Here is a 24,807-nt window from a genome sequence, read left to right as displayed (position 1 = left end):
AATGGCTGCAGTGAGAGCAGATGGACAGGCAGGGTGAACAGATAAACTGGTGGTAAGGGGAGGGTTTGTTTGAGTGAAACACCTTCAGCATAACAGTCAACTAGACTGACTTTGGCTGCTTATGTATGATAAGTGGGCAATTACTGTTGAGAAAGGTAATACTGCCTCATGTCACCTGTGGTCAGCTTGACTAGTGTGAAGCAGTCTGCATGTCCCTACCCATAACGAGTAAGGAAGGTTGTTTCTCCAAGACTGTAGTAGATCATCTCAGTATGACAAAAGCACACAGATGGCTCCACATGTGAAACACCAATGAACTTGTTAAACTGTGCTCCATGATGTTTCCATAATACTCCTGGGATCTCATTACTAACCTGAAACAGCCCTCCGCCACAATGACACTTTCGTAACAGCAAAAAATGTTATATCCAACATCCTGATGACATGGTGTGGTTTAAAAATCATGTGACCATCATCTTGTGAGATCATGTTGTCTTGGTGACTGCAGATAATGGGCGATCTGGTGGCTCCGTGGAGGGTTTTTAATGCTGCTGTACCTGTTATTTTAGTCAACACTAATGACCAGCTGTTTATTAAGCCAGCAGCTGAGGCTCCAGTTTGTTCATCTTCCAATACCATTGTACTGGTAACACTGGACATCCTGTCTGAATATGTAGTTAGTAAGTTACAAACTAGTGCCAGAAAGACCATATGTTTTCAGGGTAAGACCATACAAACTAGCAGACACAATATATTTGACTGAAATCATTAACACATGATGTGGTGATGAATAATTCTAGCGAGTAGTAGCATGGAAAAATAAGGGATGTGCAACAATCTGCAAAAACGTCCATATCAAAGTGGCAGAATTTTAAGATAGTCGAGGGACACAATGCAGCTATTAATGCAAAATCACTTGCCGATGGCCAGATCCACTGATGTTTCCCAAAAAAAGTGCAAGCTTTAGTAAATGTCCAATACTGTCTAAATTAGCTGTGAAAAGCTTGCAGTCAAAGCAAAGATGTGACCACTATTTGTCACTGTAGGCAAAAAAGATGCTTCTTCAACAACATTCTAATCAACACAGGCATTGAGTCAGCAAGTACATTCTCCTTAAACTTGAATGCTTTCTTTGGGCACATCATGGCACCAGCTAAGATACTGTAAGACAAAATGTGATCTCATTACTCTGGTTAAGCATGACTGAGCTTCATATATTTGACAAGGAAACTACTGAAGCTATTACGCCATTTCCCATTTAAGTTATATCCTTAACATTTTCATGAAATCAAATATTACCATTATACCATTATTGATACTCTTTATGGTTGGCATTTCTTCTGCAATAGCCAGTCAATGTATTTACATTCTGTAATTATCTCTCTATATGGTAGTTTTTATTGGTAGTGGCAGAGCCTGCCTCTCCCACGCTGGATTCAGATTGCCTATTTAAACACAAGGGATTAAGAGAGGGTGGCATTAATTGTTGTTTTTGTTATTATGAAGTAAAAATTGATGCTGTAGAAACTAATGCCTTTGACAGACATTTTTGGTACTAAGATTTTTACAACATGCTCCATTCTCTGTACACTCTCAGGATCACATGCAATAAAGGAATCCTCCTTAGATAATGTATTAGGGCACATAGTGAAACTGCATACAAAAGTGCATAGCTTGTCATAAAACCCTATGACTTCATGACCAGACTATTTGCTTTGTTGATGATACATGAATTTTTCAGGGACGCTGCTTATTCAACTGTCTTGGTTTGATTTATCTCTCATACTGTAATGTTAGGGATAAGGGAGTGCTCAAAGTAAAAAATATCTGGTAAATTCTTTAAATCTATTCAAATGTGATGCCTCTTGTTTTCAATGTAAATATGGTATGGAAACATTTAAAAAGCATTAAGACACAAAACACTCCTACTATAACTAACAACTCCTAAAAAAATTACATTGTACTTAAGTATCAGAAAAAAGCTACTAGGACAGGCTTAACATTAATACCAGAGTGAGAGTGAGAACATAAAGCAACCAGCTCAAATGAGACACAAAAAAAAGGATTTTCCGCATAATACTAAATTTCCTTACAGCTGGGACACCCGCACTATTCTGTGCTGTAAGCAGCCGGGTTCAGAAGGTGCTTTTCTACAACCGAGGAATTGTACGGTTAAAGGAATGGCTTACCAAGAAGGGTTGCCCCCACCTCATCATCTACCCATAAACTATCTGCTGACAATCTCCAAATCTCGATATGGACCAATTTTCAATCAAACAAGGAGAGAGCAGTCAATTGCTAACCTCAGTGGTTATGTCATTCATTCTTGTAGCTGCTTGACAATAAAGGACATTCAGTGGTTTACTAGTTCAGTTCAGTCTTTATTGTCCTGCATGGTAGATTTAGATTAGATGCAAATTAATTGCTGGGGGTAAAATTAAGAAAACATGAATGTCTGAATACCAGTGGAAATCTGAAACATGAAGCAGCAATAAAGTGTTCAGTTTGAATTACCGGTTGTGGGCACAGCAGCAGAATTCATGACAGCTCTGATAGTACAGCAAAGGAGAGTGGATCAGAAAACAGTGAGGCTATCTGTGAGACAGAGGTAAAGATAGTAATGAAGAACTGAAACAAACCAGCAAACAGCCAGTCTTATGTTACACAGGAGGTAGAAAAGTACTGAAAAACTGAATGTAATAAGCATTTTAAATATGGTACTCTGTCTCTAGATCAGGGGTGTCAAACTCAAATACAGAGTGAGCCAAAAACTAAAAACTTGAACAAAGTCGCTGGTCAACATTGAACAAATGAATCTTTTAATATGGACCCAAACAAGTTTTGCTTTAACATTGAATATGGAACAAGCAACGCTACCATACAATATACAGTCCCCGACAAAATTATAGGGAAATAAAAATATTTGAATTGACATTTGCTTTGAACCAAATTTCAACGTAAAATATATTTATTTTTTATATTATTTTTATGTATTTTTTTGTTTTCTATATGATGCAATTTCTTTTATAAAAAGATCAAAAAAATGTTTTTTATTGTTTTTATTCCGACAAAAATATAGGGAAATTAATAATTAATTGGCTTTCCGTGCCCAAGAATTACATATGAACACCTATCTGGCATGCTAAAAGCAAGACTTTTCACTGTTTCCCCATCGATGTCCTCCCAGGCACCTTTGATAGCCTTTTTTAAATCATTCTTGTTATTAAATTGTTTACCATTTTTGTAGACTTTTCTTGCTAAAATTCCCCATAGGTTTTTCTGCCTTTCTTTTCGCCATTTTGGGGAAGGGGTAGCACGGTGACAGTTGTAGCATGAGGTCGCTATGACTACTGTCACAGATGAGAGGGCGTTTCTGAGTCCTGTCATGATTGACGTGCCAAAACAACAGCAGAGAATTATGGGATTTGTAGTATTAGCGGTGCATGCGCTGTATAATACCGGCGGGCCAGCTCTAGTATTCATTTGGTACTGCCTCGCGGGCCAAATATATTTATACACTGGCCAAATTTGGCCCGCGGGCCAGAGTTTGACACCTATGCTCTAGATGATGATTTCATAATGCAGCTCAGTTAAGGGTGGGGAACAACCTATTTTGACCCTCCTCCTAAGTAGTATTACAGCAATATTAGAAGTGACACACCAGAGGATGCCATTATTAAAATATGCTATACCAAGCCAATGGCAGAAGGACACAAGACTTACACTTAATAACACCACCAAATGTCACTGAAGTGATGCTACAACTAGCAGAAATAGCTGCAGCCTGAATTTGTTTTTCAGATGGAAGCAGAGATGTTGCCTTTTCACAGCAAACATTCTTAAATGGCTCAGAGAGAGTTAGCCTCAGCTCTCAGATGAACCTTTGTGTCCTTGAGAGTTATTTTGCCATCAGTTAGAGGAGTCAGCCGGTCCCAATGTCCCAGTCTTCCTCTCAGGAGGATGGTGCTAAAGCCCAATCAATCACCTCAGAGGAAGGCGAGCCGGAGTGAACTCAGCCTCCGCCTGCCTCCATTCTGATTCTAATGATCTTGGAGTCCGTCCATGTCTTGTAATTGTTCCCTGGGAATCACACTGAAATACACTGGAGGCTTTTCTTTGGGCATGAGGTAATGCTGGCTTCTTACAGACTAAAAACCACCCTGCCCTTGTTTCTCTTGCTGCCACAGAAAAGGGCTGCAGGTGGTGAGGTCCACTCAAGGCCAGTGTATTAGCATTCTGCCAGTTCTCCTCTCTTATAGCAGTGCTGTTTTCACATGGGCCTGGCTCAGTAAGCAAGGCAGATGTAACTCAGTAGCAGGAGGGCAGGGGTCTGTACACAAACGTCTGTCAGGAGAGCCTGAGCCTTGGGCAGGGCAGACGGGCCTAATGGAGCCATCTCCCTACATGCTGTTTGGATCTGTCTGCAATAATTGTGGATACAAGCAGATAACTGAAGGGAGTGCTGATTATAAAACGCACAGCCTGCGGAGTTCAGAACACATCATCATGTACCATAGATGTGAACTTTTTTAAGCATTTGAAAATTATCATTGTATTGTGTTGTATCACTGTAATAGCTATCAATATGGAAACACTAAGTATTCTATTTGATTGTGAACCTGGGAAAAAAGTTTTTTGTTTGCATTAACAACTTATTATGGCAGAATTCATAAGACATTCCAGGTAAGATGTGATTATGCAATACCTAAAATAAACACAGTTAGCCAAAATTGCCCATTCCTATCATAGTCCTAATAGACTAATTTTGCTGTGAAAGCGCTTGTGAGACTGCAGCTGATAAAAGCAGGGTGGATGAGCCTTTACTAATTGCTGGTGTGTTGTTGTTGCAGGTCACACTTGTGAAAGGGACTATACTTGTACTCTAAGTACACCCACTGAAGGACAAACTCACATGGCTGTCACAGTTTGGAAACACAGCAGATGGTTCCAGCACCAACATATGTTACTGACCTTGTTATTAAATGCAACTGGAACAATTCAGTCACTTTAATCCCATTTATCATACAATGAAAATTTAAAGGTCACTCAAAACAACCTAACTTGAGTTAAGCAACAAAATAAAAGAGTAACATTAAAGAGAAACATCACAAGTGACTTATTACTAATTATCCACTTGCATTACTCATATTTCTTACACCAGGCTGACACTGACAGGACTGAGCTTTGTACAGAGAGCAGGCTAAATTGCATCTCGATTATCTGGGTCAGTTGCTGTTTTATATGCCTCTAAGGGTCTAAATTAAAATGGCTTAGGATTTTCTGGAACTCATCTCCTTTCATGGCCATTTTATTGCAAGCTCTAAAGTAGAGAAGCAAAACAGACACCATGGCTAGATTAAGCAGATAATAAAATAGTAGACAGAAACATAGATAATATAATAAAATAGCAGTTTATTATGTCAAATCTTCATATTAAATTGTCCGCTCTTACCGTATGACATATCTTATTTGGAGCTTATAAAATTGCTCATACACAGGATGCCAATATGTGAGGTGAAGAAATAATGTATGTTTAATTGCTCTAATAGTGCTATCAAAACATGCACTATGACAGAGCCAGAACACACAGAACAGGGCTCATGCAGTAACTGTTTTATTAGCAAAACCAGTAAATAAAACTTCACTGTGTTTTGCATTTAAGTTATTCTTAAATGTCATTCTTACGGTGGCCCTTGAGCTTTTGAGGCCACCATGCATTCTTCTGTTTAATTTTTTCTGACCTACTAGGAATCACCCATCTTCGCTGTGCTTTATGTGATTTCCTGTATCACAAAGGGTAAGCTGTTAAAAAGACCATATGGGGGTTTCTTAGATGAAAATGTAAAAACACTGCAATGTTGGTAAATATTTTGCAGTAATTAGTATATAGTGTATTTGGCAGAAAGAAAAGCAGAAATGTTGACAATAAATGTAAGTACAATTTAAAGGCTATAAGGAAAGGAGAAGAGCAGATGTTAAATGTTTATTACATTTGACACAATAGGAGCCTTTAGTTACCTATCAACAAAGATTTGAATAGATCATGAAATGTCTGTGGACTTATTCTTACATATTCATAAGGTCTCACAACCAGATTATGCTTTTGTCTGGGATCCACGGCGAGCTTTTGTAAGGCATATGGAAATGTCTACAGAAACACCAACATCAGCATTTTTAGCTGACAGCTAGAAATCCCCCATTATAAGCCTCTAAGGAGACTGCAAGACAAAGACAAAGACATGCACATAGGCACACACACGCACAAACACATGTTTTGCCATTGTTAACTCTTTGTTGGACATGATATTTGAAGTGGCAGTATAAAAGCTCTCATTTGCAATACAGCATCATTTCAGCCAAAGTCCATACAGTTTGTATTACAACCGCAACCCATGCAGTCACAGGGTCTACTACTAAAGCAATACATCAATACACCAGTAATTATACCAATTGTAGGTTGAGACTTGAAAAAATCTGTAAACCTTTATTTACACTGGTTTAGTTGGTTGCCAATGCTCTGGAAAAAAGGATAACACACAGTAGCAACTGAATAAATAATGGTTACATACACTGTTCAATTCAGTAGGTCTGCTGCCTGCATACTTAAAGACAGCAGTAATAAAGTACTGAAGCATTAAAGGGAATTTCTGTAATATGATAATCATTGTTTTTAATCCAATGTGTCTCAGTACTACTACTATTGGAGGCAGCTTCTTTCAGATATGTAGAAGAAATTTCTGTTTTTAAAAAGAGTCCTTCAGTTTCTCAAATATAATTACTGTGAGAGTCAGGCTATGATCATCCTACATTTTGTACTCTTGTACTAGATTCATTTTTATAAATGCACAATGCACAACCTGCAAGAAATTGAGAAATTGAGTTTTATTCTGCAATGTTGCTCAGAGGATTGGCATGAAGGAGGCAGTCTGAATCTGGAAATGTGCCTTAATTAATCCAGGCCTTGTCTGATCCCAACAATAATGGAAGGGGAAAGACCTCCTCCCATAGACCCAACCCTCAAATACCACATGGCTGGAGAAATTACTCCTGAACACAGCTTTAATTACCAGCAGAGGCGAGAAAGAGAAGAACTAGCTATATCCAGCAGGGACATGAATGGCCACCCTTCCACTGAAGTGGATACTAATGGACTTCACAATATCAGTGAAGCGTTACAATTTAGAGTCAAATCAATGACTCTCTTTATCTCTGTCTCCTACAAAATGTATGGTTTTCTAATGAGGTTTCCTGGACATGAAAAGAGTTTAAGAGTGAATCCATTTTGATCTTTTACAATAGAGAATGCTTTGTAGTCTTTTTTGTTTTACTCTGTTACCACCTACATCTCTTGTGGTTTAACACTCCACTGTTTGCCTGTGCACATGAATTTGCCAGTGCAAAGAATGCTCAGAAATTTGTCTCCAATGCTCTACTACATATTATTTTTATATGCACACAAAACACAGGCCTTCCAAGCCTTTGTTCTAATTACAATGATCAAGACAGCAATATCCACCTTATTCATAGGACTCATCTGAGATCTGTGGCATTGCAAAACTCCCTTATGGTTAGGGAACAGGGAGGCTGCTATCTATAGTGGTCTCAAACAAAGCAGAGAAATATATCTTTAAAAAAAACTACACATGAAAAGAACCACAAAGCTGTTAGTGGCCCGAGGTATTTTATTAACAGCAGCTTTCTAGCTATACTCATATATAAGTCATGAAGAAGCCCTCTTAAGTGTCCTCTCAAATCCCCTCCTGTATTTATCACAACTCATCTCCCCCAGGGTACCTGACGGTGACAGATTAGGGGGTTTCTCTTATGGCGTTAGAGAACAAAGAGCCAACACGAGACACCCCTTTACTTCCCCCAGGCGTCCAGCAATCTACCTCTACCACCCCTCATACAAACGTCCTCTGGGTGAGGTTGTGCAAAAATGAAATGCACTGTCTGGAAATGCTTGTTGGTGCCTTTTCCTTTCAATAGGTTTAGAATATGAGATGTGCATACATTTCAACACATAACCTTTATGTGGTATGAACTATCTAGTTTATATCCAGGGATGTGATTTCCAACCATTAGACTCTGAAGATATGATGCGTCCACATGTCCTGATGCATTCTCATGTGGCAATGGGCTAATTCATCTGCTATGCCAGTAGTGATTTTACGCTTAATCCATGTTAAGAAATCAACATGGATGTTTTAGCATCTGTAATGCATGGTAGATGTAACATTAATTATGATAACTCATCCCATCAGCCTTCAGATCTTGTCTCTATTATGGCTTGGAGCTTCTTTCTTACAAAGCCATTGCAACTCTGTCCAACCGACACAGTAATTAAAATCCATACTAGCATGGCTGCCTCATCATCTCACAGTTCACAAATAAAAATGTCAAAAACCCCTGAGCCTCCATGGGCTTAATAAGATGTCAGACATGCAGAGAACATCTGGCTTTAAAAAGTCAAAAGATGAACACTAGGAAGGGTCACCAAATTATTCCACTTACTGCAGTGTCAGCAGAAAATGGATAGAGGGGAGACATAATGTAGTGGAGATGATTTGTTTCTCCCCCGACCCTCCACAGGTTCAACCCTGAGAGCTTCAAATGAATATAACCCTTAATCTTGTCAAAGAAAATTGCATATGCATACAAACCCCTCGACCCCCCGCTATCACACTAGCAACAACTTAATTTGTGGTCTAGCACAACAGACACACTTGGTTTTACAGAATCTGCTTAAACATTTAAAACCACATCAGTCATCATAATAGGAAAAAGAGGCTATATTTTGGCTTTATTAAGTGTGAGGAAGACATATTCAAGTGCATGCACATTGTGCCCACATCCTACTATATGCAACTCTGCTTTGCTTATGCACAACAGCATAATATTGAATTACATATTGACTCACATATTGAATATTGTATTTCTCCCAAAACACACATTTTGAAATTTATGTTGGTTCCTTTGCAACTTTTTCAGCATGACATGATGTGAAGAAAAGCAATGTCGTATGGACACTAAAATTGGCATTTAAGTATTTCTGGCTGCATCTGTGTAGTGGATCAAAAGTTATATGACTGAGGTTAAACTGCCTTTGTTAACTGGAGGTTTGATAAAAACAATCAAAGTGAGCAAGTGACAAATATGGGCACAGCATTCAGCCAGTTTCATTCTACAGATTGGGCTGACCTCCACAAGCTACTGTATAATGCACTTGGCCAGAAATGGAAGTGCATAAAATTAATTGAAAAAATGCATCCAGCCAGCCCCGCAAGGACCTTCTCGCCATTCTTGATGTTGCCAAAAATCACTCCTCCTACTCTGTCATCACTGCCAGCATCTCATCACCCACAGCTCACTGATAAAGAGCTGGAAAATTCCCCCGGATGTTTCCAGGATAGAGACATATTCTTAGTGAGCACTGGAAATTCCCATTCCTGTATCACCAGACAGGTGCAAACATGCTCAACCATTGTTATTTACAGAGGTATTTTAATGTAATATTACACTAAATGACTGAACACTATCATACTTGTGTTTAGTCAGTGGCTGACCTACTCACGAGTTTACAGCTTATTGATGGGTTGGCGATGTTACAAAATATTGATTGGACTGTCCTTGACACTAGGAGTTAACACTACCTTTAAACTACATTCCTCTTCAATACATTAAATTGGGTAGCATCTCTTAAAGGCAGAATAGGGCAGACCAGGCTTGAAAGTTAGTTTCCAGATGACAGAACAATTAATAAAACACACACACACACACACACACACACTGTCTAGGACAACACAGCAGAGGGTCAAGACAGTCAATAAGTCTCTGACAACAACGTTGCACCATTCAAATGTCTAAACACTATTACAGTGTTCCACAGCAAACCTTTACCAGTCACATTCAATAAATGTACATCTGGTAGAGGCACTCCAATAATGAAAAGCCTAAGTGACCTTTCTTGACATTCAGCGCATCAACAAAATAGGTCTCCCTTTCGTCCTCCAGGCAAAAAGCATTTCCCATTGTGAGTGGAACACAGGTAATCATGGTTTTAATCTCGCCAGCAATTTGGGATCTGGACCAAATGACGCAGAAATGTCAGAGACAGCAGAGAGCCCTTGGAGGACGCCAAATATGTAACAGTCTGGATTCAGGCAAGTGAATGTAAATGTGAGGCGGGAGGGAGACACCGTATGTGTGATATTAGATCTGAGCTAAAGCCTTTAAAGAGGCAAACACTTTAGGTGCGAAACAGATGCATAAAGAAACACCAACAGCTGATGACAGAGTTGTCACACAAACTATTTCCCACCATGTAACTACTGTACAAAATCCAAACTGCTTGTGTACCATTGTTCTCACAGTGAATTAGGTGTCATAGTAGGTTCATGAGAGTATTTGCAGGAGGTATGGCAATGACAGGAAAATGGGAAACAATAAATGGGCACCCGCTTGGTGAATAAAGGCTGAGGAGCAAATGTGATGGGTAAGAATGGGAGCAGACAGATAAAACAAGCTAGATTTGAGCTGATCATAATAAGGACTGCAATATAGTATAATATATGTATTGTCTGGCTCCTGCCAAGTGAAGGGTATGTAAAGGATTCTTAGGTGTTGGAGGATATATGCTAAAGGGCAACTGCAGGGGTAAAAAGCATATCCAGTAGTGGAAAAATCATGGTGTTAGAATGTGGCTTACATTTTCATTTTCAACAGTGCTTTATAAAACCTTCCAGCCGTCTTCACGGTTCAACCTTTGTCACAGCAAATCAGTGCAACAGTGAGCAATACTTTGGAGTAAATGGCTAAGGGTCTACTGATCAACAAGATATATTCTGGACAACCCACATTCAGTGCAGTATATGTGTGTGGAAGTGACACCCCAAGCTCCTGGCCCCACAGTTGTGAATAAATGCGACAGCGAACACAATGTCTGACCCCTGTTCCATAGAGAGAGTCTGCGACTTGTTACTGGCAGACAGCAGCCAGACAGACAGTGATGTTTGGGTTGGAATATGGTGAGAGACCATTACTCCAGAGATTCCCCTCTCGCTGCTCTATTAATTATTCACAAGTCATTACATGGCTGGCCAATAAAACACACTCATATGTGCACAGATGCACACACACACACACAAACACACAAGTAGGACCTTGTGGCAAATAGGAGCCATATAGAATCAGCAACAGGAATAAATCTTATCTGGATTGTTAAATGAAATTGTCCAAAAAATCTAAAACTGTGACATTTTAACTAGAACTGCAACAATTAGTTGATTCATTGATTAACAGAAAATTTATCAGCAAATATTTTGATAACCGATTAATTTTTAATCAATCTTTAAGAAAAAATGCCAAAATTCTCTGGTTCCATCTTCTCCAATGTGAGGTTGGCTGCTTTTCTAGTGTTTTATATCATTGTAAACTGAATATATTTGGGTTTGGGGCTATTGGTCGAACAAAACAAGACATCTGGAGATTTCACCTTGGACATTATTCACTATTTTTTTATGTTTTATAGACTAAGCCAGCATTTCCCAAACTTAGGGTTGCGACCCAAAATGGACTCGTTTTTAACGGGTCGCTGATTGGCAGAGTAAAATGCATACCGTACTTTCTCAAATAGTGACCAGGGCTTCTTTTTACCTGCAGAAGGTAACAGCCCTTTATTTGAAGCAAGCATTTATTTATAATTCCCTTCGTTTGATCAGTGTAATTGGTCATTTTGTGGCAGGCAGCACAGAATGAGAGAGAGAAATAAGCTCTCTGCAATATCAACTATTTAAAGACATTCAACACAAGAGACAACAATTTAAAAGCAGAGTTACAAAATACAGGTGGTGTCTAGAAATGAAACAGCCACCTCACTAATGGTTAAAACTATAAACCAGCACAAAAATGACAACTACCAACATAAATCACCATGTTCTGAACTGACACATTGCAAACACTAACAAAAAGTAACATTTGCATTTTTAAACATATAACAGCAAACTTAACAAACTACTCAGTTCAGCACTAGGCATGATGGGAAATGTGGGCTGTCACGACAATATTTTAGCACGAAGCTTCGTTTTGATCTGCTCCCATTTACCCTGTTAAAGTTACTGCATTATGCTGCTGCAAAAAACTCAACACTTCCTGTATCCATTTCAAATTAAAAGCCCTCTGGCGTTTCAGTGGACAGTGCAAGTTTGTTATGAGGTGGTGAGAAACCTAATTTTATACTAAGCAAATTTGATTATTGCTGTGATGTACTTTTATAATGAAATAAATACGTTTCATATACATTTTAAATTTATGGTGTGAAAATATTGTCATTTTGCAAATACATCACAACTTCCTACAATGAAAGGACCCATAATAATCATGTGACTAAAGACAAAAATAAATAAATAAAATAAAAGTTAATTGTTTTGATCAACCCTTTAATCAACCTTATACTTGTCTGTCTAACAGTGGATGCTAGGCTCATCATTACGTAGGCTACTTCATCAGAAGCAAATCAATAAGCGGTTGACTCACAATTCAAACACTCTACCATGACTACATCCTCTTTGAGATTTGTGATTAATTTCAGAAGAATACAAGCCAAGTTATGGTAAAATCAGGTCTTCTATACACACACAGCTCCACTTTCAGTTCTCCCATAGGTACAAACTGGGTCGGTGGCGACCTGTAGAGCTGGCATCAGTGCGTCAAACACCCAACCCTCTGCATTTTGCAAAAGATCAGTAGCAAAACTGACTTACTGCATTTTACCCTGAGAAATCTGACTGCACTTGTAAAAGAGCAGCTTCGTGTAGGGTAAAATAGCTCTCCAGAATTTTTGCTGAGCATCAGCTTTTGTCAGTTTATCCACAGCAGGGGAAATGACATGTTGACAAGGTAACAAAGCCTATATTTTCAGGCTATAGGACCACAGCTGACACCAAATTGAGCAACAAGTACCCTTACGTTTGGGTTATTTTACAAGGCAGGAAATACCCCCGCTAACTGGCTTAAATGATGTAAAGGTATTCCTTGTGTGAACAGAAGCACCCCAAATACAAACAAATAGTAGCTTCAGCATTTTGTCAGAGCTGAAAATAGCTTGCACATTCTCCAAAGTCAGCCTAACCAGATATTCCTCAAGAATAACTGTTTTTACTGAGAGATTAGGCAGCGGCTGGAGTTAAACTGTGTGTGGCAAATGTACTCTGGACAAAGGTCTTTATGTTGGTACAACACTGAACAAAAGACCACTTTCAAAGGGTCTCAGACAGTGCCAGCGTGGCCTTAGCTTCATAATCACAGGAAGGGATCACAGCTAAATACAGGGTCCATCAGGAAAAATAACTGTCTTTAGTGGCGTCATTTAGGAGAAACAGGGGTTTGTATATCATCTCATAGTGTGTGTGTGTGTGTGTGTGTTAACCCCAACAATCATTAGAGAGGCAGCCATATGGTATCCAGACAGGTGTTAAGGAGTTGGGATCACAGAGGACCACACAGTCAACAAGCTCATTAGCCTTCAGAGGAATCATGCTTCCTTCTTCTGTGAAGTAAAAGGACTGACATTGACAAGTGCTTTATGTAATTTGCACTCACACACAGACTAACATAGGTTTTCTATAATCATTCTAGATGACAGATGCAACTGCAGCCACTGGAATACTCACACTGTGAAACTGAGCACTTTTGTACATCAACATCATCCTGACTCACTTGGATATTCAAATCTGACTATTTAAGTTTCTTGGTCATAAAACACTTTTTTCAGCCACAGCAAAATAAAGTTGACTAAATGAACGAGAATAAGGATAATAGCAAATATGAAGGCATCAAATATATTTACACATCCCTCATGTCCCCATAACCTCAAATAAGATGATACACCTGTTTAACTGCTTTGAGTTGTGTGCTCTTTTTGTTAAGGGAAGATCAAATATGTTCTCGTACCACTGTACCGAAACTTGGGAGGGTGTCTATTCAAGTCTTAAATAAACACTCCAGTGCTCTCATGCATTTTGGGTCAATAATGTCATGACATGAGCACAGAGTTTGATTTTGGTATAAAAATCTGTTAAAAATTTAACCTTAATTGACCACAAATTTAAGAGCTGTTTATACGAAGGAGCATGCTTGTCTTTCTTAAAAGCTTCATTACTATCTTGTCCAAGCTTGTGTTTAAATATCTCCACAATGCTTTAAATGAATGATAAAAATGTTCATTAGTTATTATAGGAAGATATAAGGATAAATATATATTTTCCCAATCAACAAAACCAAAACAGCCCTTTAACAGCTTTATGTGGAATACAATATATGGAATATTTATCTGCCCTGTGGGCTAAGCCACACTGGATCATGGAGATCTGATGATGAACATCACCTACACAGTAAAACCAGCCATCTTTCTATATACTCCATTTATAACCCAGACAATTAATATGGGGGTCTGCTGAACATGATGCTTATTTTCCAGCTGGTTTCACCCACTTTCCCTCTGCTGTACAATACCTGCTTTGCTTCTTACATCAATGTTTTACTCCTCTAATATAGGACTCTTATAAAAACGCATCCTGCTGTAGGAACACACGCAGTCATCAATTATGGAACTGATGAGAAATAAAAGGACGATCATGGTAGCCCCACTGCAAATAATGGTGTAATTATGAACAATAATCTAAGAGTGACAACCCCCTGCTTAAAAACACAACTGCAGACCCCCACTGGTCTGAAATGGCCAAATAATAATTTCTAATGCATCATTTAATGCTCCCTCCCAGCTTCTGTGGCCACAGACCTTCTCCCATGTTGTGTGTTGATAGTTTATTAGGGGTTTTCACTACGCTGTGATTGTAGTGATTGGATAATGAAGTGGCGGGGGTGGGGAAGACAGAAGGCAATGTTGCACACAGATTACTACCTTGGTTTAATGATGAAATTCTGCCACAACTAAGGATACATTCAAACCATTAAACAAAGAAAACTGGGGTTTTAAGGAAGAATTGGTGGTGGACAATAATGTAGTACTAGTACAGGGAAAATATGGCCCCAAAATGCTGATAACTATTAGCTGGCATTCCTTTCTAAGATATTTACCATGTGATTCAAAAAGTCTAGCTCCAAATTCAGCTGAGAATGAACACAGTCTAATTCTAAAATCCGATTAAATGACAGTGTAGAGGAACACATATATGTATAGTGTATGTGGTGGGTTAATGAGTGGCAGCTCAACATGGCTCAAGTTGATTCAGCTGTCATGTGTTGCTGTTGACAGTCTGGGATGGAGACATTGTTTTACCTAACAAGGCACTATCTGCAACCTTTATAGTGTATCTACCAACTGTGTTCAGAACAGTTAAGCCACTGACAATCAATGATTTCAGGTGTTTTTCAACACAAACAATATGCTGGACTTTTTTTATTGTTATTACATTAAAGAGATCTATTTTGTTAGTTGGATGGAGTAATGTAAGCAAGTTATTCTGATAGTTCCTTACAGTGATGTCTCTCATTGTATAAGCTATATGAGCATCCATCAGTTACATGGAAATTTCATGGGTTTGCTATTGATTTTCAGTTGGCTACCATTAAGTGGACCTTTTGCACTAACAGGATATGCAGAGGTGTGAAATAAGGGAGGTCACAATAAGTCAGCGAAATACCTGCCAACCCTTTGTTTTTACAGATGACACTGACCCAGACGAGGTGTCAAGAAAATGTACTGCACATACTCTGCATAATCCTGTAACTTTAAGATTCCTCCGCTTTATATATTTAATTGAAAATGAAGAACCAGACAACTGAGTTTGCAATGTGAAAAGAGTAATACAACCACAACCAAGGTTTGAGTAATGAGTTGAAAATCTTTTATCAAAATGTTTTGTTTTGTTTTTTAAGGAAGATTGGCGATGCTATGATACACTACAAAATCTGTAAAATTACTGTGAGAACAAGACGCTTCTTGCGTATCTCCGGGCCCCAAACATTTTCATGTCAACCATCAAGAATGGTACTGGAAGACACAACAAATGATCCACACTTACCTTGCGTATGGCTTCCACTTCAAAACCATTAAGGTTTGCATAAAGCGAGTGGTGTCTTTTTCCTAACAATGATGTTGAAGTGATATTATCCGTAGTTGGAACTGTCTTGTCCAAGATCCCATGTTGCTTATTATCGTGCTCTTCCGACCTCCTTAACTCCTGCTGTTGTCGTCCAAGAGCTTCAGCCACCTCACGGCTCTCCATCTCTGTGGGTGCCGGTGCAGGCTCGGGCTGCTCAGGCCGAGTGCACAGGTCATACATCACTCTCTGTCAAAGTCAAACAGCGCAGATGGGATCAATATAACAAAATGAGGTGCCCAGCCAAAACCGAGCCATCCCAGCTTTTCATTTGCTGGAGGAGAATTATACGGATCAGCTGTGGCAGGCTGACTTCAAAATGTTAAAGATGTCACTCTCCTCCCTTTCTCCAACAGCTCATAAGCAGGAGTGTTTTTTCACAGCTAAGGGGAAGTGTCTGAAACCAAGCAAAGGACTGTTATTGCCATGGTTGTCGGTAACCCAACGCCAAGCCTAAAATTTGTAAATCCCTATATAGTGGAAGTTTAAGCTGACAACATCAGCACTAGTGAAGGTGCCTAAAATCTGTTACAGGAAGAGTCTGTGTGCCATATCCAAGACAAAACCAATTAGATAAACCAGGAGTTGTAAAGTACCTCTTCTCTCTCTGCACTGTGACGTTTTCCAAAATGAGGACAATCAGCTCCAAAGGGATATTACATATTTTCAGCCTTGGCTTGTGAAGGCAATTTAATGAATGTCATTGTCCTGGTAGCATTCTTGAACATACTGTGGTTAGTATTTATCACAGTGTAGCATTCAGATTCAGAGTCTTCATGCTTTAGCGCTCTGTTGTCTGGGGTTTGTCATAGGTGCTTGTCCAGAAAAGGGAAAAGACACACCAGTCCATTTCTTACCCTACGCAACGCTGAAACAGCGCATGTAGGCCCAACTGAAATAGCAAACAAGAAGAGACATGCGATTGAGAAAAAAACAAGAGAACGATCTAACTAACAGGTCTCCACTCCAGTCCCCATTCTCTCAGTAAGGCTGTGATGTGGGTGGCATGTTGACTCTTCAGCTGAGTCCGTCCTCATTGATGCTGATGTGTCAAAAAGCATTTCATCCAGATGCAATAAGACTCGACAGGCTGCTTAATCCTATCTTGGTTACAGCGCCATAAAGGTGAAGAAAGAGGACGAAGGGGAAAATGTGTGTGTGTGAGACGGCGAGTGTCGCTGAGAGGAGGGGGTAGGGAGGACTGCTTCCATCGTCCTATCACAAAAAGGCAGGCTTTGAGACAGGGCCCAATCATTACCGCGACTAGAGCTCGTTTCCATGGAGATGACGCTGGAATGATGTTGGCTGCCTATTGATTGTTCAAGAGGCAGTACACACAGCAACACAGGGAGCCTGCAGGAGGCAGGCAGAGGAACAAGTGTGTCCAGCCCAGACTAATTCTAATGTTTTACTGCAGTTGTGCACTAAAGAAACAAATAAGATGTCTGACACGGTGATGAATGCTACTTATGTTTTAGTGATTTAGCCTTGGACACAGACATTAAAAAACAAGAGCTGTAGGTCTGATGCTGCAAAAATTTAACTCACAACTCAACGTTGGTTTATAAATTAACTTGTCATTTGGTCTTACTACCCTCCTCTTTACCTATAGGAGGTACTATTAGGTACTCCAGCTAATTGTCTATCAAATGAGATGGCCTGAATACAGGCCAGGAGGGGGGTTTGTTACGTTATTTGGGATGGCATCTGGTTAAATCCTCATTCAGCCTTGATAACTATACGTTGTTTGAAAGCACAAAGCCTCACAATTCTATCTGGTTAAAGCAGTTTTAAGATCCCGATATCACTGTGTCACTTACTTATTTTACAACATGCGTGTATACGGAACAGTAAATTAAAGAAATAAAATAAAAAATAATAAAAAATAAAAATGAGCAGGAAAAACCCTTACATTTTACCAAGTTTGTATCTCTGTAAATTTGCTTCACTATCACCAAGACTAATTCTGACTTTTTAATATTAACTCCAAAGAGTTTTAGAGGAGGAGGAGACCAAGATGATGACTATAATCAGAAGGGATCAAGAACATTAACCCTTTTATTTTGGGTGTGTTTTTGAGCTTGTGCACAAACAAGAGGGGTATTTGTTAAGGGGTTAAATGATCAAATAGAAGCGTTAAGGTGCTTTCAGACAGCGACTGGTTACCACTGCGTCTGATTGAGCGATGTCTGTGGTTTGTATTTTGAATAAGCGGCAGTAGGGCACAACGCCACTGCTGTAGGTACCGGCTACCGTCAATCCTACTAACAACCTGTACCATACGCTACAGGTTGCTGCTATCCACCTACTCTAACATCATCATTAAGTAGTTAGAGAGACCAGGCATATCAGATCAGTGCATCCCTAGTGGCAACTTGAAAACAGTTCAACCATCATCATCTCAGGCAGCAAATATCCAGTCATGTTCACAAGAGTGGCAGCAGCCCCCTCTCCTTGCAGTGGCATAGTTGCTGTTGTGTTTACACTGGAAACAATGGAACTATCTGACTAACTATCTGAAAGTACCTTTAGGATCATTACTGTATAGACACTAGGAATGGGAGACAATATATACTGAGACGCAATAGAGATTTGTAAACTGGTACATATTTTTTCTCTAACTCTAACATTTTATTTATTAAATTTCCAGATCTTTTTCTGCACATGCACTGTCAATATATAAAATTATATATACCATGTTCTAAGATTTTATTTATATCGCCCACTGCTAATATACATAGTTATATGTCACAATAAGTAAAATGTAGTTACACATTCATCTCAGGTATCACTCCAAACCGCTTTTCCAGCCTATTCTCAACTCATCTACAGCAGGTCAAAATGTATTTTAATACTTTGTGACGGCTTTGTTGCAGTCACAAAGCTTGCTGAAGCTTGAGGGTGTGGCTGCTTTGATAAAGTGCAACAGTCTATCTTCTATTCCTTTAAAGGTCACTGTTAGAAAACCCATAGCTGGGTGCAGCAAAGTTAAAGATAGATATTTTGCCTTAAATGTTTTAACTGGCATTTGTCTGGTACACTTCTGGTGTAGTCAACACTAAGACTGTTACATTTACAATGGCTCACTTTAAAAACGAAAGTGATATCCATTTTCCCTTAACTGTCTATCATCCCCATTTTAATGTACTGATAGGCATGTGCAGTATGTACACTCAGTAATAAAGGGAAAAGAGGTTGATTTTGACAGAAAAAGAAGAGCCTCGACCAGACAGATCAAGCTCATGCCACAGAAATGAGCTTCTTACTTTGCCCTAACACTGCATTTCACAGCTTCAGTCTATTCGCTTATTAATTACAGTGTGCTCACAAGACCATGGCTTTAGTAGCCTACAGACTGAAACCAACTCTGACGTGAACTCCACTGAACACTATTTCTATTCTGCGTCAGCTCCTTTGATAATATAAATGTACTCTCTGATCGGGAACAGAGGTGCTGACAGCAAAACAACCAACAAAGAACAAAACATGTGAGATTACTACTGGACACATGAACACTGCCACCAGCAAGTGTTTTTATCACGTTGTACACAGTACACATACAGTAAACATAAATCTCACTGAACATACAACAAAGAAAAGCATCCAGTCATCATAACCTAAAGCATGTCAAACAACATATGCTCTGCACAGATCCATTGTGGTTCAGTGGTATTGACATCCTATCACACTGACATATTTTGACCAAGTCTCCCCGTCTGCCTGTCGTGAGACTGAAGAGCCGGCTGCTGGTCAAATACATCTGACATAAAATGCTCTCCATTAAATTAGGACAGGGAGGAAAAGGAGCAACTCTGAAAGATCACTTGGAATTAAGCAAGAAGCTCATTTCAATAGCTGTTAGCTGACTGTGTTGTTACAGTATCACCACACCTATCAGATACAACAGCAGATTTGCACACTGATCCTTCCGTCATTTCTTCATTGCCTGCTGTGTTGTATTATATCACACAATATAAATAATTGTTTGTCTTTGTTTGATCCCAAACAATTTGGATTTGGTTTTCTTTTGGAAATTCTTTCAGATTTAAAAGGGACAGTTCACCCCAAAATCAAAAATACATATTTTCCCTCTTACCTGTAGTGTTATAAACTATCGGTAGAAAGAAAATAGTTCCTACATGAAACTGCTCCCAACAAGGTCTGTGGATTTTCTTGAGTAACCGGGTCATGATTTCTGGAAAGAGACATTCCTGTTGAGTTTTTCAAATGTATTTTGGCGCTTTGAGCTCCACAAGCCGAGTGCCATCTAGTCCCATTATATTCAAAAAAGGCAGACATCTCTGCGGCCGATATCTCCAAAACTCTGCACCTCACACCAAAACAATCTAGATGGATAAATAGCACTACAGGTAAGAGGAACAATATGTGTTTTTGATTTTGGGGTGAACTGCAAATGCAAATTAGCATTTTATCATATGGTATCATATGGAAAATCACAAAAGCCTATTTTCCATATACAAACCTAACATACCAAGAACATGTCAGTATAGCCAAAATACAAATATAGGACTCTATCCTCACTGTTAAATTTTCTTTTCTAAGCAGTGCTTTAAATGGCTTTATGATAAATATATTTCTCCTAGCGAATTGCATATGCACAATTTTTCAGGAACAGTATCCCATTTAACCTTAAAAACAAACAGTTTCATAACGCAGAGTTTATTTAGAAAATATAAAAGGTGGCAGACTAACTGGAATGAAAACGTTGGCATGTTTGTGCTATACACAAATATACAACAATTAACAATTAATATGAATTACAGTAGATGCCCTCTTACACACTTTAAAAAGTGCAAAACTGACATGCTTAAAAGAAACAGGCATGAGCCAGTCCAATCTTGTTTTAAAAGGGATTCCCATTTGAACACCTTTAAAAATTGACTTCACCCTGATGCCAGTTGCTGTAATAACAAGGGCGATGCCTTAGCAGGGCTGTGCAATAAATATGAAACAACTATGAGGTTTGGCAATTGGGCACTGCTGTTTAGACACAGTTGAAGCTTTGATTACTTATTCAATTTCCTCTCGATGAAAACTTCAAACCAAAATTTAAGAGATGGAAGCACATTGACCCACTTCTGCCACTCCAACAAGAGGCATAAACAGATTCACCCACACGTGCTTACCCCTCCTCTCTCCTCACATCCTGCACAATTCTTCTCTGACAACAGAAATTAACATGTATTTTACACCACACAACACCAGTCATATTAAATGTTTTTAACACATCATAATGGCAACTAAAAAGGATGCAACATTAGCTAGCGTTTGGTTCTCCTTTTTCTTGTACTGGAACGTAGTCTGTGTCTAATTGCTACAAAAAATAAAACAAAACTCCTCGTGGAAATGTTACCAGTTGTTGTTTAGTTCTCCATCTTAATGCTGCTGGATACACACCACTGCTGCCTTTACAAAATTGTGGTGCCTGAGAACAAGACCACATACTAAGCTTAGCTCAAATAGGAGGGAATTATTTGACAGTTACACACTGTCTTCACTTGATTGAGGCTACTTGATATGCAAACAATACTAATAAGAACAGAGAAAGTTGGCTATGATAGCCTAAATGGTTTATGTCTCAGTTGTTTTGAATATAATATGAACTCAGTGGTCTAAACAGGCTTTCACCCAATTGGTATTAAGATCTATTGATAAAAATTGGTCACTGATTTGCAGAATATGGTAACCATGGTTTACATTATACTATGTTATGTGATGCAGCCCGTGCTGAATCAATATTAACATTTCGGTTTTGATTTGATGACCATGGTGTTAGTTAGCAGTTCATCTTCTGTGATGTTACCTTCCTGTATGATTACTGTGGTGATCAGCTTATGTTTATCATAAGCCTAGGTCTACATCTATATGTAATGCATTTACGCACAGTAATGAGGAAAACAAGAAGCAAATTTACAATTTGCAATTTACAATTCAAGGATACACATAACTTTTTCTTGTTTTAACTAATTCATCATGTTTTAATATTAAATTGAGCAAACAGTACGCATGGAGTAACAGTAGTTGATGCTTATAATAGAAATATTTGTTATTAGTTCTTTGTCAATCCGCCTAAAACCTTCAGGGCTTCATATTATGTATGATTTTGAAGCAAGACCAACAAAGAAAAGAGTAAAAGACATTACACCTCTATACTGCTAGCAGTACTTTACTTACTTACTCACTTAGACACATTCTATTCAATTTTGGAACCATGTGTGGAAATAGCTTACCTCCATGTTTCTGTCCATGCATTTGGAGGGCGATGACATGCCAGACCCAGAGGACTCTGCGCAGTAGGGGGGCTGGTTGTCCCAGCCTGCATGGGGAAAGTTGTGAGGGTGACAAATTTTCAGAGAGCTGCTCCGACAGGTGTCCACGACTGCAGCAGTGGTGCAGGGGTCAGCTGCACAGAGGGTCCTCCCTAAAGGCTGCTTTCGTCGATCTTGTTTGGTTTTCTTCTTGAGTGAGCGGGAGGCACTCTGGGATGTCTGTAGAAAGGCCCTGGAGTTGGTTAGGAGAGGCTTTGTCTGGCAGGAGTTAGTGCTGTCTTCTTGAGTTGGCTTTCTTGAGAGACTTTTAAAAATGTAGCTGCGGTGTCCTGCTCTCTGCCTCCCATGCACCAGTCTTCCGTGGGCCTCTAGCAGCTGGCAGAGGAAGATGGCCTTTTGTAGCTCCAAGTCTTCCCTGTGATGCAATTTATAGACTGCCTGCTCACCATTTATTTTCTCATACAGCGTCAGCAGCAACTGCTCCAGCTTTGTATATGTTTCTCCAAAACAAAAAGCCTCTTTCCCTGTGGACTCAACCTCAGTGTATTGTCCACTGTCTTTAATGTTCTCCTCCTTAGCCAGCAGACGCCAGTGTCTATTAGAGTGCCTGTCTTTTTGGCACCCTCGCCTGGCCGTCAGCTCCCTCACGGCCCTCTGCTCTTCCCTCTCTGCTTCTTCCCGCAGGTGCCTAAGCTCCACACAGAGGTGTCTAGTAGACTGCTGTGTTCGGTTCTTCTCTGCTTCCAAATCAGCACGCAACCTCTCTAGCTCTCGTCTGTAGTCTGTCTGGTCCTGGCATGGTTTCTTGGATGATAGTGCCAGAGGGTTATCCCTGTTTTTCCTCATGACGCCACATTCACAGCACAACATGCAAGGAAAAGTGAGTTGTATTCATCTCTAAAGAAGGGCCATGTATCAGAAATGAGAGGAAGTGCAGCTCGGTGATGGGGGGGTTAGCAGACATGCAGCATGCAATTATCACACCAGGTCACTGGAAAGATGAGACAGTGGAAGATGTGAGAGAATTGGTCAGGTATTTTCAAATGTTTTAGATGAATGTAGTAACAAGAAATGCAATGTTTCCAGCATGGTGAAAGCACAGGTGATGATTACAGTGTCGTTCTTCTCTGGGAGAATTCAGAAAAAAAGAGGGCAGTACTCTGGAGAGCTTTAGGAAAGCAAGCACAATGAACACACCAGTGAAAACTTGCTGTTTTGTTATAAATGGAGAAAGAAGTTTGCCTCTGGAAACCCTCTCTATGCAGTGAGGAGCAAGAAATCTGTAGCAATACCGTAGATGCTTATGCTATGTTAAGCCTTATCATGCAAATTATGACGGTATTTGTACCTGATAGTTTTTAATTTGTTCTATCTAAACCTGGCTTAATGAACAGATGCCCATATCATGCAGGTGTATGGTAAGACATAAACTGACAACCTTTAAGCAGATGACAACATAAAAACAAACTCTAAATTTACTAGGTGCGAGATACGATTAATGGAGCTTATGCTTAGGAACAGTCAGCTGAGCATGCAACAAGTGAACTGGTGAACTTCCAATGAAAAGCGCAAACAGCAATGCACCGTTAGCTATCATTACTGTAGCCAGTTTTACCCATCACTAGCTCAACTTAGCGCTGGGATACGGTTCATATTACAGAGGATGGGACTTCGGTCAATGGCTAATTAACTAGCTTAATGTAGTAGACTATTATATGGTCAAGTAGCTGATGCTAATGAAGGTAACGGTATTTAATAACGCGAATAACAGTCTGTAGTATATTGGAGCTGGAACAAGTCCTGATTACTAGCTACTACGTCTTGTTAGCCAGTGTTAGCTAACCGTTAAGTTTTCTAGCCACAACTTGTATCAAACTCACCTCTCAGCGGACTCAACTCTTATATTTAACTTTTTATCAATGGAGTCATCCTCTTTCAACCAAGGCACTTTTGTCGGCATTAAAATGAGCTGTCTAGCAACACTGAGTCCGATAACGTTAGTTGTTAAAGGTTCATAGAGCCATGCAAGAAGGTTTTGTTTATCTGTCAGGCACCAGTGTCACATACACAGGTTGCGTCCAGCGTCATTCTGCTGGCCAGTCCAGGAACAGTGCTGCCTTCAAGTGTCCTTCGTCCTTGTCTCGTCATTTACAATTGCTCTAATACTGTACGACTTGTCGCGCATTTGAAGGACTCATTAGGAATACCAAAACAAATTTTTCATGTGAATTTTGAAAGTCAAACGGGATAGCGTTGTCCTACAATAACAGAAGGAGGGGAGTAATGTGTATTGGCTATGCAATCAAAGTTTTCAGTGATTTATCTTTCAGGAGTCATTGTTTACATCCATACCATTCCTTCTAATTACATTTTCCTCTATTTCTGAACTTCATTGT

At 39.4% G+C, this 24,807-nt stretch overlaps 1 protein-coding gene across 19 annotated transcripts in view; it reads right to left on the bottom strand.

The window, feature by feature from the left end:
• The window catches only part of LOC122888316 (RIMS-binding protein 2-like), a 65,743-nt gene extending 41,194 nt beyond the window's left edge, over positions 1-24,549 (bottom strand). For 6 of the 19 annotated variants that reach the window (XM_044222615.1, XM_044222621.1, XM_044222624.1 and 3 more), the window contains exons 1-3: positions 24,292-24,548; positions 22,373-23,252; positions 16,044-16,310 (exon numbers count right to left, since the gene is read on the bottom strand). In XM_044222615.1, coding sequence (XP_044078550.1) covers positions 16,044-16,310; positions 22,373-23,252; positions 24,292-24,371 — 1,227 coding nt within the window. In that variant the 5' untranslated portion in view covers positions 24,372-24,548. Of the gene's footprint in view, positions 1-16,043; positions 16,311-16,717; positions 17,325-22,372; positions 23,403-24,291 lie in introns of those variants that run through there. The other 13 variants (XM_044222628.1, XM_044222618.1, XM_044222629.1 and 10 more) reach the window with 10 other exon arrangements.
• Between the last annotated feature and the right edge of the window lie 258 nt (positions 24,550-24,807).

This window comes from Siniperca chuatsi, linkage group LG14 (genome assembly GCF_020085105.1).
Source record: "Siniperca chuatsi isolate FFG_IHB_CAS linkage group LG14, ASM2008510v1, whole genome shotgun sequence".
NCBI classification, from domain to species: Eukaryota; Metazoa; Chordata; class Actinopteri; order Centrarchiformes; family Sinipercidae; genus Siniperca; species Siniperca chuatsi.
The sequence above is the reverse complement of the archived record's forward strand: the minus strand, read 5'-3'. Positions and strand labels throughout refer to the sequence as shown.